The 17,678-nt window shown below is 43.8% G+C and overlaps 1 protein-coding gene across 1 annotated transcript in view; it reads left to right on the forward strand.

Moving 5' to 3' along the window:
• Nucleotides 1–17,678, forward strand: part of ADAMTS16 (ADAM metallopeptidase with thrombospondin type 1 motif 16) — a 157,268-nt gene that overhangs the window by 80,240 nt on the left and 59,350 nt on the right. The window contains exons 13-17 of the mRNA XM_061187638.1: nt 230–402; nt 2,225–2,355; nt 4,332–4,455; nt 4,871–5,115; nt 6,969–7,107. Of these exons, the coding sequence (XP_061043621.1) occupies nt 230–402; nt 2,225–2,355; nt 4,332–4,455; nt 4,871–5,115; nt 6,969–7,107 (812 nt within the window). The remainder of the gene's footprint in view (nt 1–229; nt 403–2,224; nt 2,356–4,331; nt 4,456–4,870; nt 5,116–6,968; nt 7,108–17,678) is intronic.

A 17,678-nucleotide genomic window follows, 5' to 3' on the forward strand; every position in this document is an offset into this window, starting at 1 on the left:
TTCTACCAATGTTGCAATTATTTGCACACTCAGTAGAAAAGGAAAATATTACCCATATCATTAATATGTAAGAAAATGCCAGTGACTTCTGAGGAATGCACTTCTTTTAACTGGTGACTGTAAGTATCTTCAACATTATCTGCTCCATCTCCCTAATAAGCCTAATTTCAAGGGAGGGGTGAGTAGCTTTTCAAAGGCAAGGTTTCTAACTGTACACTATACATTCCAGACCATCGAATGGAGGGAAGTTTTGTGCGGGCTCCACGCGAACTCTGAAGCTTTGCAACAGTCAGAAATGTCCCCATAACAGTGTCGACTTCCGCGCCCTGCAGTGTGCCGAATACAATAGCAAACGGTTCCGAGGATGGTACTACAAGTGGAAGCCGTACACCCACGTAGAAGGTAAGTCTCAAATCCCGCTTTCTGGTGGCAGCCTCGGACTTCTTTACTCTTTAAAGAACTATGTGATCAATAGTGTGCATCCAGATAGACCGAATATTGCTGTTAGGGCAATGTCACAGGTTCTTTTCCTGTTGCTAGTTTGATTCTGCCTGCCCCAAGGCCACTGGCATCTTATCTAAACTTGACCAGCTGTGGGCTCAGAATAAAAGCAAGCAAGATAGAGAGCATGTGCAAAATACCATGGAATCTTTAAAGAAGTGATAAAGCACTCAAAGTAGACGATTTATTGGTAATGAATCAATTCTTTTTTAATACAAATCATGGTAGTTGATGGTATATGGTAATGAGTATGTCACCCATTGAACACTCATTATTGCCCGAGAATGAAAGCAAATTCATGTCTTTTGGAAAATCAAATAATATACTACATATCTGGGAAGTCTTGATCTACAACTTATAAACCAGGAAGTTTATTTGTACCATATCTAAGATTTTACTCTCCAGTTGGAGAGAAATATGTATTGTCCTTATGATCATAGTAACTTGAACTCAGTAGCTCCAGTAGCATAACTTGAAGATAAATTCAAAGAACACCTAATCATCTCATTCTTTGAAAATGAGAGTACTGTATTGTCCAAGAAACACTTGAGAAATACATAAGTTGAGCCATCTCATCTGGCACTTACTTTTACCATCCCAATATATATAATGTTATCATGGTGAGAGTTTTACGAAATCAGCAAATTCTGGAAGGAAAATTTAAGCAGTTTCAAACAAAGCTTTTTTTGTTGGGTTTTTACTCCTAAAATTAAGTAAAAATTAAGAAAAATTAAGCCAGTGAGAAACAAAGACACAGGAGAAAATAGTAGAAAGAACTTCGAAATTGGGGTCAAAAAATCTGTGTGCTATTCCTGGCTTTGCTAGTCTGCAGTAAATAAATTCATTAATCATGGAAGCACATATTAAATTTGATTCTTAGAATTATTCAGTTGGGTCTCTTATCCTGCACTATAAAGAAAATATTTGTACATGAGTCTCGGGCCTGTGAAAACTCCTAAGGCAGATAAATTTTTATTATCAACTGTTCTCTTCTTTACCAAGAAGAGAACAAAGGGAAAAAAAAAAGGTTTCTACAAAAGTTCATGTTAGCCATATAAATCATAAATCCTTGAAATGGATTACTGAGAGAGTATGTGAACTTGATCTGCCAATCTGAAGTATATAATGAGACCTATATTCTCCATGTATCAGTGTTTTTTGACAATCCATTATATTTATTTAAAAAACAGTGTTCTCTGGAGATTTCATCCAAATGTTATTCTCTTTATCAGTTTAAAAATACTATGTATTTTAGTAAATGCATTAGCTATTAAGAAATTTTGTGATTATTTTAAGTATTTTATTACACTTTATTTGTAAGAACTTTGTGTATTGCTTCAAAATGGTAGTGACTTTCTGCATTTCTAGAAAGAGTAGTTAATTATACTAGTAAAATAGGTGAACAGTAATGTAGTTCAAGTCAACAAATGTTTATTGAATGCCTACTATGTGCCAACCACTGTGTATGGAGCAAGGACCAATAAAGGACGCAGTCGAAAAAAAATTAATAGTGAAGCTTTAAAAAATATTTTAAAAAATTCAAGGGGAAAAACCAAGCCTAAAGAGGCAATTTATAAAAATGTCTTTGCAATGTATTATTGTGTGGGAGTTATTTTATGGGCAAAAAAGAAAAAAAAAAGTCTATCTAAAATTTAGAGCAAAAAAAATGATCAGAGCTTAAGTATCTTTCTTATTTGTGTTTGTGTGTGTATTTCTTTTTAAGATCAGGACTTATGCAAACTCTACTGTATCGCAGAAGGATTTGATTTCTTCTTTTCTTTGTCAAATAAAGTCAAAGATGGGACTCCATGCTCGGAGGATAGCCGTAATGTTTGTATAGATGGGATATGTGAGGTAATAATGATCATTCATTCATTCAACAAACATCTCCCAACAGTCTGCTTTATGCCAGGCATCCTGTAAGGGGCTAGAGAGACCAGACATTTCAAACACACCCTTTCCCTCCAAGTCACAGCCCAGAGGGAGAGAAAGCCAGATGAACATCTATGGAGACAGGCAGTGGCTTGTGGCAATGGAGGCGTGTGCAGAGAGCACGGCGGGGGGAAGGGTGGAGCTGATTCTCTCTTAGATGTGGACCTAAGAGATGTGTAGGGTTCCTCAGGGAAGGGAAAGGGAAGAGGGGTGTTGGGGAAGCAGGGAGGGGAACACAGAGGTACAGGAAATCATGGGACGGTAGGAACCAGTTCAGGGGTCAGAGTACCCAGAGGCAGGCAGGAGCTGGGGGATGCTGAGGAGGTGAGTGAAGGGGAGAAGCTCGCAAAGGGCCATTTGCTGCAGGGACGAGGACTTGGGGTTTTTATCCACATGTCCCTGTGGAAGGCACTGGGACTGGGGACGCGTAGAGTCGTCCAATCAGACGGCAGTAGCCGGGCAGTGGCGCCAGAGTAAATGAAGGCAGGGACGGCACAGAGACAGGGGCCGCTTCACAGCTGTCGAGTGGGTCTCGGGAAATCGACAGCCTCACTTCTGTTGGAGAGGGACTCAGGGCACAGGCTGGGAAAGATAGGCGGCTAAGTGAACGCAAAGTTCTGAGAGTGTTACCAGGCACAGAAGTGAGATGTGGGAAGAATTTTATTATAAACAAAGGGAGGGTGTTACATGCAATGGTCAGATACATTGCATGTAAATAATGGGCTTTTCAGTGAAGTTACTCAATATTCGTATTCAGTGGAGTCCAAAGACCTTGGTCCCAGGTCTGATTTTCTCTAAGCTGTAGACCATGACCGCAGTAAAGTTGAATCATCCACTCAGATCCTCAGTGTAATCGTTTGAATGCATGAAGATTAGACTAAATGATTCTGTTCGGATCTCTTTCAGCCTTAAAATGCTCAACTGTCCACCCATTGTGTCTAATTATCAGTTGATTTGTTAAATATGTCATTGTTTTTATGTATTCTTAATGATACAGTATCACAATCCTTTATTTGTAATTCTGAAATCCAGAGATGTGTGAAATGGAAAGTTTATTTGACTGTAAAATATAAGCTGACCTGAATTTATTTGGTGGCAAAACTGCCTTGAATTGATGTGAGTATCTTCAGTTATGTGTCCCCCCCCCCCCCACCCGCTCACTGTAGAGATGTGTGCATTTTAGAAACATTGTTGCTGTCCGGAGCCCTGCAGGGACTCTCACATCATATGCGTATGTTAATTACCTTCCCACAATCCAAAAAACTCTTGAGTTCTGAAATGCATCTGGCCCTAGGATTTCAAACAAAGGATTGTGGACTATAGTTCATCCATCATTTCTGAATGGATTTTTTACATAGCTAGCCTATATTCTTTGCTAGGAAATGTAAAATTGGCAAGCATCACAGAATATATAAACAGCTGCTAAAATTCTAGACAGTAGCCAAATGTGCCTTTTACATAATTTACTGCTGGGAATAATCGCCCTGTGGCCTGTGTTCCTTCTTTGCCTCTGCACAAGGCGATTCAAAAAAGCACAAGGCAAATTCCAGTGGAACCTCGTGAGGCCACATTGCTTGTCATTTGTGCTAAGTGCTTTATATCGGTCTGAAATTTACCCACATCTCCAACATGACAACCCTATAGGTTTAATTCTGGGCTTAGTGTAGGACAGTCGTGTAGCAATGCCAAAGAGGACAGGGTACGTTTGCCACACGAAGGTCTCCTCCTTTGGATGGAAGCGTAGTTGACAGTCTCGCAGTGCACATACTGGGTATCCAATAAATATTTGTTCACTCTCCCGAGTTGGTGAAACTTTCAACTCGACGGGAAAAGGTTTGTGACTTCGCCTCTGTTGTCTTGTCTTTCATGAATGACACGTGACCTCGTGGGTCCCACAGAGAGTGGGATGTGACAGTGTGCTGGGATCCGATGCTGTGGAAGACTCCTGCGGTGTGTGCCGGGGAAATAACTCCAGCTGCACAACACACAAGGGCCTCTATGCCAAGCAGCACCGTGCCAACCGTGAGTCCACCCACCGGAGCTGCCTGCCTGGCTGAGCAAAGAGCGAAAGGAACCACCTGGTGGGAAGGATGGGAGGTGTAGTGCAAACAGCAGACAGAGTCCTGAGAGCCCTACACAGACTCCTTGCCTGCTTTGCTTCTCAAACCTTCTGTTTTGATTGGAAGTGGTTGCTAAGGTATTTGAATTCAAGTGGTTTTTAGAAACAGTGAATATTACAATAGCTCTGCTCCAATTAAAAAAAAAAAAAAAACCTCATTTATAGGACTCATGCAACTGGATTGCCAAAACAGATCTCCAGTTTCCAAATTCTGATTCTCAAGGTTTGGTTATGGAGAACCGCAGGTGCTCAGGGATTTGCCTTGGCAGCACTGAGTGAAGCATCACATACCCCCCCTTCCTGTCTCCTTTGCTCTAGAATATTACCAGATGGTCATCATTCCTTCTGGAGCCCGGAGTATTCGCATCTATGAAATGAATGTATCTACCTCCTACATTTCTGTGCGAAATGCACTCAAAAAATACTACCTGAATGGACACTGGACAGTGGACTGGCCCGGCCGGTACAAGTTTTCAGGAACTGCTTTCGACTACAGACGGTCCTACAGGGAGCCCGAGAGCTTAACCTCCCCTGGGCCAACCAACGAAACATTGATCGTGGAGGTAGATTCCAGCCTCTTGGTCTCAGGGCTTGGATTTGGGGTCTTAGGGTGTTTTTGTAGGTTCAAGGCTACTGGCAAAATATTACATCCACACAAAATTGTTTGCAGTTAGATAGTGTCTCAGAAACAAAACTAATCAATACATAGACTAAATGGGCCAGTGGACTTGTTTTCATCGCCTTTCATTTCTACGTGCGTGATGAGATTTGTAGTTACGCACATCATGCGGTCCCCATTTTTGCATCTTGATCAGTCGATTTTGACAAAAATCTGCTTCTCTCCTGTAAGCTCTGTGGCTCTGAGAAGCAGCCACTGTGGGTGGCTCTGTGTGTGCCTGTTTGGGTGGGACCAGCATTCCGCCGAGTTTTGTGGAAATGGGAGTGAGGTGAGAACCCACCACCTGGGCCCAGTGCCTGGCAGGGGACTGCACACTCGCCCCCTATGCAAGCCCCTCTGTGCTCTACCCCAGATGGCAGAGGCTCACGACATACAAATGGGCATCTTCTAACAATGTAATCTGTCCTCATGGGACCGGGCAGCTGGTGGCAACAGGCAGTAGACATGCTAATTCCCTACTTTTTTGTATTTCTGTGCACATTTAAAGAAAAGACTGGTTCAAAAGTTGCCCCCTCAGCCCACACCTATGTGTGCAGCTGTGAACCACCCACAGGCCCTCCACCTGCTCTCCAGGCCTGGCAGCCCCATCCCGGTGTCCTTGCATCTTCCTGGGAGACACCCCATCTCCACATGTCCCACTGCCATCGCCCCTCCTGACCCGGAGCTGCTTCCTCCGCCCCTCTATAAACATGTTCACTGTGAATTTCTGCCTTGGTTATTTCTCTCCCCCCATCTCAGGCTTTTAGCTTTAATACCCATGAAGAAAGAGAGATCGGTCAGGGTTGAAGGTAATCGAGGCTTATTGGGAACCTGTTTCCTATGCAAGAGGCTCAGGATGTCAGGCGGCAGGGCGGCTCAGTGGTCGTACAGTGAGGCCACCTGTCCAGGGCTCATACCTGTCCTGCAGCATCTCCTCCAGCTAGACTCGAGCTGTGTTGTCAGGGAGGGAACTGTGTTGCCAGGGAGTTTAGGGAAGCTCCAGTGACTTCATCCACTGGAACCTCCCATCAGGGACCAGTGAGACTCCATAACTCAGAGATGGGATTTCTATTAACAGGCTAATGGTGAGGTTTCCAGAAAAGCCTCTCACCCAGATCAAGGGATCGATACCTTTATGAAGGAAAAAGTAATTGGTCCATGTGGTCGAGTTTCCAGCTAGGAGATGAAGAGTCCAAATACAATTCCGTGTGCTGAGCATTGCTCACAGGTGTTCCCAAGCTGAGAGATCTTTACTAGTAAGATGCTTTTCTCCTGGAGGCATACAGTGCGTGCCAGTAGGCAAAAGTCCTCCGCATCTCATCACAGGAGGAAGTACTCAGTTAGCCTTCATCCTGCATGGATGCGATCCATTCACCCATTCTTGGTGGTTTGGAACTCACTAGGAATTGTGATGGTGCTTTTTAGGTATCATTTTCTGATTTGCTCAGATGGAGAGCATTGGTGGGGCTCCCAAGGTAACATGGAGGGAAAGAACCAAATGCTGTTGTTAGGTAGTAAAGGCTGTGGAAGAAACACTAAATGTAAGACAAAAGAGTCAAATGTCTATATATTTTATAGATGTGCTTGTGTCTAGTTTAATTCCTGTTTAGAAAGTTAATTTTGGAGGATGGACAGTGTTTATTACTGTAATCATCTTCTGCTGGATAAGTCTGGTGTTTCAAGTAGTTTAAAACAAATTAGCTTCTATTTACTGGTTCTAATTTAACTCATTTTCTTTTTCCCTTTCTCTTTTTATAGCTTCTCTTTCAGGGAAGGAACCCGGGCGTTGCCTGGGAATACTCTGTGCCACGGTTGGGGGGCGAGAAGAAGCTCAGCACCCAGCCCAGCTACACGTGGGCCACCATCCGCGCCGAGTGCTCCGTCTCATGTGGAGGGGGTAGGTCACTTCCCACGGCCGTCCTGGGGATAGGCACAGAGGTGCCGGGTGCCTTAGGGCCATGGGGCACTCTGCCCTCGTCCTCATCACACTGCCCTGGTCCTCATCACACTGCCCTGGACCTCATCACTCTGCCCTGGTCCTCATCACACTGCCCTGGTCCTCATCACTCTGCCCTGGTCCTCATCACTCTGCCCTGTTCCTCATCACACTGCCCTGGTCCTCATCACTCTGCCCTGGTCCTCATCACACTGGCCTGGTCCTCATCAATCTGCCCTGGTCCTCATCACACTGCCCTGCTCCTCATCACTCTGCCCTGGTCCTCATCACACTGCCCTGGTCCTCATCACACTGCCCTGGTCCTCATCACTCTGCCCTGGTCCTCATCACTCTGCCCTGGTCTTCATCACGTCCTGATGAGGAGTCCAGGCTTCTGCCTGAGGGAGGTACTAACCTTTCTAGAGGCAGAGTAGAGAGCAGTGCTGCTGATTGTTACTTGACAACTTGAGCTGTTTTCTCTAATTCATCTATGTCAGCGTGTGCCCTTAAGGTTTAGTGAATTGGTTTCTGCTTTTCATCTAATTTAAGATTTTTGAAAGGGTAATTTTTTTGAGATTATTAAAATGAAATTCACTCAAATTATTATACATTTCATGTTGATGATGAGAAATAGAAACTTGCATGGAAACTATAGTGTTACTGAGTGAAGTTTTTATCAAATGGTCTTGTTCAAAAGATTTACTGGAAAAAATTTTGCTGTAAAGTCATATACTTAAATTCACTCAGAAAGTATAAGAATTTTATGAAAGTTGCAGTGAAAATGACAAGAAACAACATGTCGAAAGAATTTCACATGACGATAGATGGGTTTATCATCTTAATACCATAAGAATTTTAAGCCCATGATTAATTGATAAAGCTAGTTCACTAGAGGGACATTTTTAGCTTAGAGCCAGTATGCACTCTCTGGGTAAAGGGTGGAGAATAAATACGTGCAAATTTAGAAACAAAATATTAAGTTCTATCTGATTTTTAAAAAACAGACAAGTTTCCATTCGGACAAATGGATTTCAGCTTTGTGCATTCCAGGTTTTAATAATTAAGAAATTAATCCAGACAGTACAATATATTTAAGTATAATGGTACACAAACGAGAATAGTACAAATTTAGAATATAATGAATAAATAAGGAAAAAATAAAAGTAAACTCATGCCTTCTTGACAGTTGCTCTAAATAAATGAGATGAAGAAAATAAAGGAAAACTGAATGATTAACCAAAAAATAAGTCTGAAAAGTTAACGCTAGATACTTAATATATATTAATTCTTCTCATTATAAACTAAGAATAAAATATTTAAGTCATGTTTAAATTCTGACATTAAGAGCTTTCTAAGGTGAAATAGAATCCCCTTCTGTACAGCAGGCTAGCAGCAAATGGCTCTAAAGGCAACTAGAGAAAAATGGGATGTCCTACACTGGTGATGAACCCACAGGAGCTGCTGTTTTACTCCATTCAGAAAAAAAGTAGAACAGAACCATACTCGTGGGCATCTCTGTGTGTGACCTAGGAAAGTTAACCTCTAATCCTACTTATTTCCCTTCTCTCTTTCTTATAACCATCCCCTACGACTCTCTTGCCCATATTGGGTATGCTTGATTTTATCTGTCCCTATTTAGGATTATCTAACCGTGTTTGCTTAAAATAATAATTAAATCAGAAAGCCTTCTATTTGTGTAAGGACATTACGATTTTCATGTGGTGAAAGGAGTGTAATGAATCACGTGGCAGCGTCTGTAAAGATGTCTGGTCCATGAGGGTATTTCATTAGGACAGTTTCCCTCACATCTTCCCTTTGAGAGTCAGGCATGCAGAGGGATGCTCGGTTTCCTCAGCACTGACCAAATTACCCATCTCAATAGCCTGAAAAACACCGAGTGGATGATCAGTGTACTAGCAAATCTCCTAATTTCACCTGAGGACTAACTTTTACATTGAGGTTTCTAGAGGAAATCAACCCAAAACCCATTCCCTAATCATTTGCCTAAAGAAGTGTGTTATAGAGTCAGCAAATGGATGTTTGTTTTTAATTTTGGTGGAAAATTCATGGAAAATCAAGGTTTCTCAATTCAACAGCAAGAAGGACTGTGGGATGCCCGTCCTTTATCACCTTGTGTAGGCTGCGGCTCTTCCATTCAGTCCTCCGGCAGTAATGCCCATGCCATACCGCTCCCAGGACTCAGCACCTAATCAAAGCATCCCCTCCCAGGCCACATGTGAGCACTTGTGAAATCCCATGGGCTTGAATTGAAGTGGACCCTCCCATATTTTCCTAAAAGGACAAAAGCACCTCACCCTCCCTTCTCTCTCTCTTTCCTCTCTTGTGTCCCCAGGGATTATCTTATTTTCTGTACAAACAGGAGGAAAATTAGAAACACATCACTGTAGTTAACTGAGCACCTGCTATGGCTTGTCACTTACATGGCTTTGTGGAAACCCTCAACAGGGCTTAAAAGTCGAAAGAGTCCATGGAGGCTAGAGGCAGCCAGATCGGGTTCAGGTCTTGGCTTCATTTTATCTGCATGTTTTATATTTTGAAGATTTCCACTTGCATAGACCTCCCAATAACCTGGATTTGGAACCTTTGAAGCATCTTTTACTTAGCCATCTTCTTGTGGCTTTAATGTCTACAAGGGGGTCTTTAAAGGAACCAGTTAGGGAATTAATGAACTGGGAGAAGATACCTGGGAAATCCCCCACCTCTTGTTTCATTCCAGAAACATTACCTGGATCAGTAAAGGAAGGATAATCCCATTTCCTTATCTGTTCTAATGGGCCTGTCTCTCTATAGAAAATAAGACTTCCTGACAGTGCCTCTCATCTTCTTTTCTGACAGCTTCTTCTGCTCTTTTTTTCCCCTTTCCACTCACTTTTATGACATAACCATGGGGTTTATTTCAGTTATCCTGCTTAGTCATGCCTTGACCGGACTCTCACTGGGGCATTGGTGATGCGCAAGAACTCATACAATGAGATGCTAAACCAAGAGTATTTGGGGGGATAGGAACCAGCTTAGCCAATTATGTCCTACTCTAAGATAAGGACTTTTACACATGGTGATGACTTCACCAGACTCTTGTTGACAGTGTAAAGACATCAGCAATTTCTCAAAATTACATATGCTGCAATTTTTAAAAATCTACTTTTGTGATTCAGTCGGTTCAGTGCATTTCAAATAGTAACGAATTTCAAACCTCTGATTTACTTCCTCATGAAAAGGTATTCAGATGTGGCTTACAGTTACGTTTAATTTATCTGATATGCATCATGCAATGTCTGAGGATTATCATCTTTCAAATGGAAATATTCATCTGGTTCACAATTAGAGTTCCTCAGACAAATCTTAAAACTGGCTTGTAAATCAGGCTCTTTCATACTTTCCCAGTAATGTTCTCTTCACCATCTACAGATATTTCTAGGGCTTAAGCTTTAATTAGCTTAGTGGTTAGGTTTAGAAAATGGAATAAAAAGTAAAAAGAAAATGGAATAAAATTATGTATTAGCAACCTTGCCCTGGTTTTGTTGATATGAAACCATTCATTCATTCATTCACTGTTCAGTCAGCAAACATTTGTGGGTGTCAATCTGAACCTCAAACTTCTTTAAGCCACATGGGGAAAATGTAGAGACCTTTGCTAATTCGCTCTGTTTCTGAAGTGGATGATGAAACACCAATGTAATTGTAACTTTATATGAAAAGTATTTAGTGACTTATTAGCATTATGGCTAATTGAAACATGGTACCTCTGTACAGCTCATCCAAGGCGTTGAGTACTTACATCCTTCCTTAAATGTGCAAGGCACCACGCTGAGTTCTGAGTCTATAATGAGGAATCATACAGACTGGCCCTGTCCTTCAAAACATGCAATCTGGAGAGAGGAATTACCGCACACCCATGCATAACATGCGAGATTATAAACTGTCGTATGCAGGCATTCATGAGAACTCAGAGAGGACCCCAGAAACCTGGCACAGAGAGTGCTGGGTTAGCTGCATTTTGACTATCTGTCATAGTCAGAGGTGGAGAGCTGAGACGGCTTTTGAACATCAGCCATTCATATTACTCACCTCACTGGCTAAAAATCACATCTTTTTCACAGGAACTACTTCAAATTAGACATCCCCCATCCTTACATTCAGAACATCCTTACCTATTTTGAATCTTAGAGTAAATGTGCATTTTATTTTTTTAAACTTTACCTAAAGGCTTGGGCTTGTCCTTCTAGGTCTCAGAGATCAACTGAAATGATTCTGGCTTTTTCCTCCCTGCCTTGGGTCACCTTTGAGCCAAGTTCATGAAACCGCTTCTCTGTCTTTATCCAAGACCCGGATAAATTACAAAACACATCCCCACTTTAGCCCTCTTGCCCCCCAGAAAAGCAGAGGAGAGGAAAACAAGTTCATCCCCTGGAGAGGGACCAACTTCCTCAGGGGGCCTGTGCAATGTCCACCCCATCCATTTCTTCAAGAGCCCCCAAAGGTTCAGGGTAAGATGAAGAAGTCCATCTCGTCCACTCTTCCTGGGGAGCAGGAACCCTTCCCTGTTCCCAGAGCCCTGCAGTCCTGCACAGCCCCCCTCACTGGGGGTATTGGGACCCATCCTAGGCCCAGCCCCTCTCAGGCTCCTGTGGTGGTCACATGGTCACGGATGGCTCTCCCTCCGCCATCCTCCTGCGGGGGGGAGGGAGGTGCACATGTGGGTTTCAAGTCCTGCTGCCTCCTTCTCATTAACCAAACTTGGAACCTTAAAGACGAATAACACCTGCCTACAGCAAAATGAAGGGCATGTCCTGCTGTCATTTCAGACAGGTCAGTGTGGTCAGTTAAATCAGATATCGGACCAGTTTCTTGTTAAGCAGAACAGACACAAGGATGTCACGGGCCATCCATAAATGGCCATCATCACCACCCTCCAAGCTCTGGTGCCCGTTAGGGTACCATCAGGCCAGGAAGGCTGTCACTTAAGCACACCTGGGCATCATTTAGACTCTAGCAGCAGCTCCCAGGAGTTCACCCACTCTGCTTTCCTGGAGTTATCTTCCTTCTTCCGCTGTCAAGGTCCTTCAATGTGCAGGCATTCATGTCTGTACTATATCTAGCGCTTACCACAGAGAGGATGCATGCTTCTCGTGAAAACACATGCTTCGTTTATGGAATATTTTCCAGTTTTCTGTGTAGTTTTGCTTAAATGATGGGTTTCTTTTCCTTTATAAAAAAAAATGATAAGGATTTTGTCAACAGCTGAAACTCATTCTATTGTTAGAATTACTGAAAACTTAGAGATTCTTTGATATAATCACAGTCTTTTAGACTGAATACTCCTCGTCCAGATATTTTGGCAAAATGTGAAGATTTTTAAATGATCTGCAAAGAGCTGGCAAGAGCTGGTTTCTGTAAAAAGATAAAGATAGAGCTTCATCACATTGCTCGTTAAACTCACCACCTTCCATGGCTAGGGTTCAGCTTTGGGCTTTCCCCAGTTAAAGGATTATTCTCTCTTTTTTAATTTATTCTTTGAATTTTATACTCTTGTTCTCTCTTGTCTATTAACATGGATCATTTTAGAAGATTGGCCAGCTTGATTCTAACATTCCTGTGGACTAAGAGATTTTTCCTTCTGACAGATAGTTGAGAGATTGGAAGCACAGTTGAGAAATTGCTTTACAGATGTGCCCTCAGTCAGAGAAATGATACCTGAGTCTCCGTAAACATTCAGCCAGGTGGCTGAGGAGACCCCCAACCCACATGAAACTCGTCTGAAAACATAATTACCTAAAACCTAGTGTAAAAATAGAGCCCAGAAACCCTAAATACCACTGGGCATGTGGCTGTCTGTATTTTTATTTTCCCAGAATATTCAGATGTTTGAAAACAAAGGAAGAAACATTTAAATTCGCCTTTAGAGTTACTATTGTTTATATGGGGAAAGTAATTTTAAATTAAAACCTCAAGCATCCCTACCACCTACAAACAGATTTGACCTCCAAAATTCATCATCTCTTGGTGCATTGCTGAACTTTTAGATTCGTGACCATTTCAATGTGGGATAAAGCAGAGTGTCTAGTGTCCCCAGGCTAAATCCCTGTGAAAATCTTGTCTTTTGGAAAATGCTGTGACTTGATCTGAGATGCAGAACCAGGAGTGTTTTCCGGCATCCTCATATCCATAGGCAACTAACTCCCAACCCGGTCAGGGCCTGCAATGATGCCTGAGGGTCTTCACCCTGGGTTGATGGGTGCCGGTGTGCCATCTCCTCTTTGATGTCTGAATGTCTCTAAGGACCCCTTCAATTAAGAGAATGTGCCGTTGAGCCTGGCCATTTCGACTTTAATAGTCTAGAGTTTGGGCATCACTGGTCCATCCCGTAGGCACCTGGCATGTAAGGTTTCATCCATTCACCTATATTCCTGTCCATGTTGAGAGGGAACGCCTGCAGCCTGAGAAGCCTGGCCTGCAGGCTCCCAGCCTGTGGCTAGTAAGAACGCCGACCAAAAACCTGCCTTGGCTTTACTCCTTCATCCTCGATTTGACTTAATCTCGGTGAAAATGCACAGAGACATCGGATGCAATTCTCCTTTTAAAAATGCAGAAATGGAGGTAAATGGCTATAGTATGACTGAAAGGATATTCTTTCTATAGGCTCCCAGGTCAGTCTGTGCAGAAAGCCCAGGATCTGGGCACACTGCGTGGAAGTGAAGAAGTGTCCTGCAGAGGAAAGAATTTGTATTCTGCACCCTCACATCTCATCATTCCTACAAGCTATTTCTATAGGCTCCCAGGTCAGTCTGTGCAGAAAGCCCAGGATCTGGGCACACTGCATGGAAGTGAAGAAGTGTCCTGCAGAGGAAAGAATTTGTATTCTGCACCCTCACATCTCATCATTCCTACAAGCTATTTCTATAGGCTCCCAGGTCAGTCTGTGCAGAAAGCCCAGGATCTGGGCACACTGCGTGGAAGTGAAGAAGTGTCCTGCAGAGGAAAGAATTTGTATTCTGCACCCTCACATCTCATCATTCCTACAAGCTATTTCTATAGGCTCCCAGGTCAGTCTGTGCAGAAAGCCCAGGATCTGGGCACACTGCGTGGAAGTGAAGAAGTGTCCTGCAGAGGAAAGAATTTGTATTCTGCACCCTCACATCTCATCATTCCTACAAGCTATTTCTATAGGCTCCCAGGTCAGTCTGTGCAGAAAGCCCAGGATCTGGGCACACTGCATGGAAGTGAAGAAGTGTCCTGCAGAGGAAAGAATTTGTATTCTGCACCCTCACATCTCATCATTCCTACAAGCTATTTCTATAGGCTCCCAGGTCAGTCTGTGCAGAAAGCCCAGGATCTGGGCACACTGCATGGAAGTGAAGAAGTGTCCTGCAGAGGAAAGAATTTGTATTCTGCACCCTCACATCTCATCATTCCTACAAGCTATTTCTATAGGCTCCCAGGTCAGTCTGTGCAGAAAGCCCAGGATCTGGGCACACTGCGTGGAAGTGAAGAAGTGTCCTGCAGAGGAAAGAATTTGTATTCTGCACCCTCACATCTCATCATTCCTACAAGCTATTTCTATAGGCTCCCAGGTCAGTCTGTGCAGAAAGCCCAGGATCTGGGCACACTGCGTGGAAGTGAAGAAGTGTCCTGCAGAGGAAAGAATTTGTATTCTGCACCCTCACATCTCATCATTCCTACAAGCTATTTCTATAGGCTCCCAGGTCAGTCTGTGCAGAAAGCCCAGGATCTGGGCACACTGCGTGGAAGTGAAGAAGTGTCCTGCAGAGGAAAGAATTTGTATTCTGCACCCTCACATCTCATCATTCCTACAAGCTATTTCTATAGGCTCCCAGGTCAGTCTGTGCAGAAAGCCCAGGATCTGGGCACACTGCGTGGAAGTGAAGAAGTGTCCTGCAGAGGAAAGAATTTGTGTTCTGCACCCTCACATCTCATCATTCCTACAAGCTATTTCTATAGGCTCCCAGGTCAGTCTGTGCAGAAAGCCCAGGATCTGGGCACACTGCGTGGAAGTGAAGAAGTGTCCTGCAGAGGAAAGAATTTGTATTCTGCACCCTCACATCTCATCATTCCTACAAGCTATTGTGTTGAGCAATGCCTGGATTTTTCCCCCCTTTTTCTTTGGTTTTGATTTTTTTCTGCACTGGTTTCAATTTCGTAAGCTTTCTCAATGTTTTAAACTTTTCTTGGGTCTAAGGAAGTGCTCTTTGTAGGTTCAGTGTTCCCTGCACCTCTGGTGTGCCTTTGCTGTGCTCTGCTCACCAATGGTCAGCTTCAGGAGGCCCTCAGGCAGCAAGCCGTGGTCCTCACCACCCCAAAGCAGCACCACCCTCAACTTTCCTGCCCGGATATTTGTCTTCGTGGGTGACGTGTGTACATGTCACTGCGTTCTCTCTGTGGTTTAGATTCTGTGACCGTGATGGGATGGTCTAGGGTGCTGTTTGGCTGGTGATGTTTGCTGTTTGTTATTAGCTGCTGTGTGCTCAGGATCCAGCACATCCCAGGCATCAAGTATACATCTGTTGAATGAACAAATGCAAGATGTCAACCGCTTTTCCATTTGTAAATATGCGAAGGCCACAGATGGAAATGGCGATGCAGGGTCAGCCCGCTGTCACCCCTCCGTGGTGGCTTCCCCAGGGCAGCCCCTCAGGCTTCTCATCTTTCTGCCCCTGGATGTAAAGAAGGGAGCACACCTGAAAGCGAATCGAAATTCCCTAGAATTCAAATTCCCTTGCTTCTAGCCTTCTACTCAGCTCCCAGTGAAATAGAGTTTAAGCAGTTGTCCTCCAGTATATGAAGAGTTCTGAAACAGAATATACTATGAATCTCTTTCCTTCTCAAACAGGAATCAAACAAGAGCTTAAAATTTCTACACGTGCATGTCACGTTGGATAGAAAGGCCAGGCCAGCAGGTGACCTGTCATGCCAAGGCGAGAACGTGCAGCGTGGGGTTTTGGCCAGACTGTCAGGGATCGAGTCCTGGCCCAGCCTCTTTAAAACTCGTGAGCTCCTTAAGCCTTTTACGCCTTAGCAAGCCCATCTATAAAGTGAGGATAATAATGTAATCAACCGTATAGGGTTCCTTTAAGGATTAGAGGAGAGAATACCTGTAAAGCTCTAACACTTAGTCTGGCCAAGTAAATGTCAGCTTCTATTCTTTTCCATTAGTGTTATAGCTTTGCTTAAGAAATCGGACTGTTTAGATTACTAAACTTTTAAAGCAAGAGGGAATTACACAATGGTACTAGTCACGTGGCCCCAGGCAGGGGAGATGAAAACATTCCTCCCTATTTTGGATTGTGCTGCTGTCTTCAAGGTCCTGTGTGCTTTTGTGCAGGCATGTGTGGTGGACACACACACTTGGAGAGGGGCCTGCAGCATGTCTCTGTGTGTCTCTGTGTGCCCACGGGGTGTGCAAGCTGGTAGCTGCCACAGTGAGTGGACAAAGCATGGCCTGCCCTTTTCCTACCAGGATGGGACAATGGCCAGTGGGCAGGACTTTGGGGCAGCTCAGGAGGGGGAGTGGAGCGAAGGGTACAAGAAGTACATCCTGGAAACTGCAGTTTCCAGTGTAACAGATGAGTTCAGTCTCTTATGCAGCATTTAAAGGAGATGGAGAGAAATGGTCCTGTGAAACGCCTTCGGATTCCCCAGCCTCATGGATGGAGCGTACCTTTCTTGGGCGGACTCAGGTCACCACGCAGAGTTCAGCCCCAGCACGTGGTGTGATAAGGCAGCATGTGGTCCTGTCCACAGGGGCAGTCCTGACCTTGCAGAGCCCCCGGCCCCCCGCTGAGTGCCCAGACAGTTAGGCCAGTGGTTCTGAAACCTGTCATGTGGAGCTCCTGTTTTCCCTTTCTCCCCACAGGCTGCTATCTTAGCATCTGACCTTGACAACATGCCAGCCTGTAACCTTATCAGACTCACGAACTGAGAACTTTAGGTCCAGGTAAATGCTGAACCCAAGATCTTGAGTGTACAGAGTATATGCATATTGTGAGCGAAAAGTCTCTGATTAAGGACCTAAGAAAAGCCCTTTGAAACAAAGGCATAGACATTGCACACAAACATGAGGGCTGTTTCTTTTGCTTAATCTTTAGTTCACCATTTTTCCTTCAAGTGAGGTTATGGGATGGTTGAAATATAGGTAAGCACAATGTAATGAATAGACAACAGAGAAGCAGGTGTTTGAGAGAGGTTTCAGAGGCAACTCATAAGGGAGAAATGATCTGATAAGAACCATACAGAAATTAAGAAACAAAATCAGGAACATGCAAAAAGAAATGCAGATGTTCTTGGCCACGACTGTGGGTTCAGATTTTCAGGTTCCCAAGTGAAGCAAAGACCTTCTGTTCTCATGGAATTTTCTGCAGCCCTGGATACACTGTGAAAAATGGTTTCTCAAAGCATAACCAAAACCTTTACAAGCAGCCTGGCCGTGTGACACCTGGGATGCTCCCTAAGAGTTCAAGTGTGAGGGTCTGGGCACAGCCCAAGGAGCGGAGCCC

This window comes from Eubalaena glacialis, chromosome 4, assembly GCF_028564815.1.
Source record: "Eubalaena glacialis isolate mEubGla1 chromosome 4, mEubGla1.1.hap2.+ XY, whole genome shotgun sequence".
NCBI classification, from domain to species: domain Eukaryota; kingdom Metazoa; phylum Chordata; class Mammalia; order Artiodactyla; family Balaenidae; genus Eubalaena; species Eubalaena glacialis.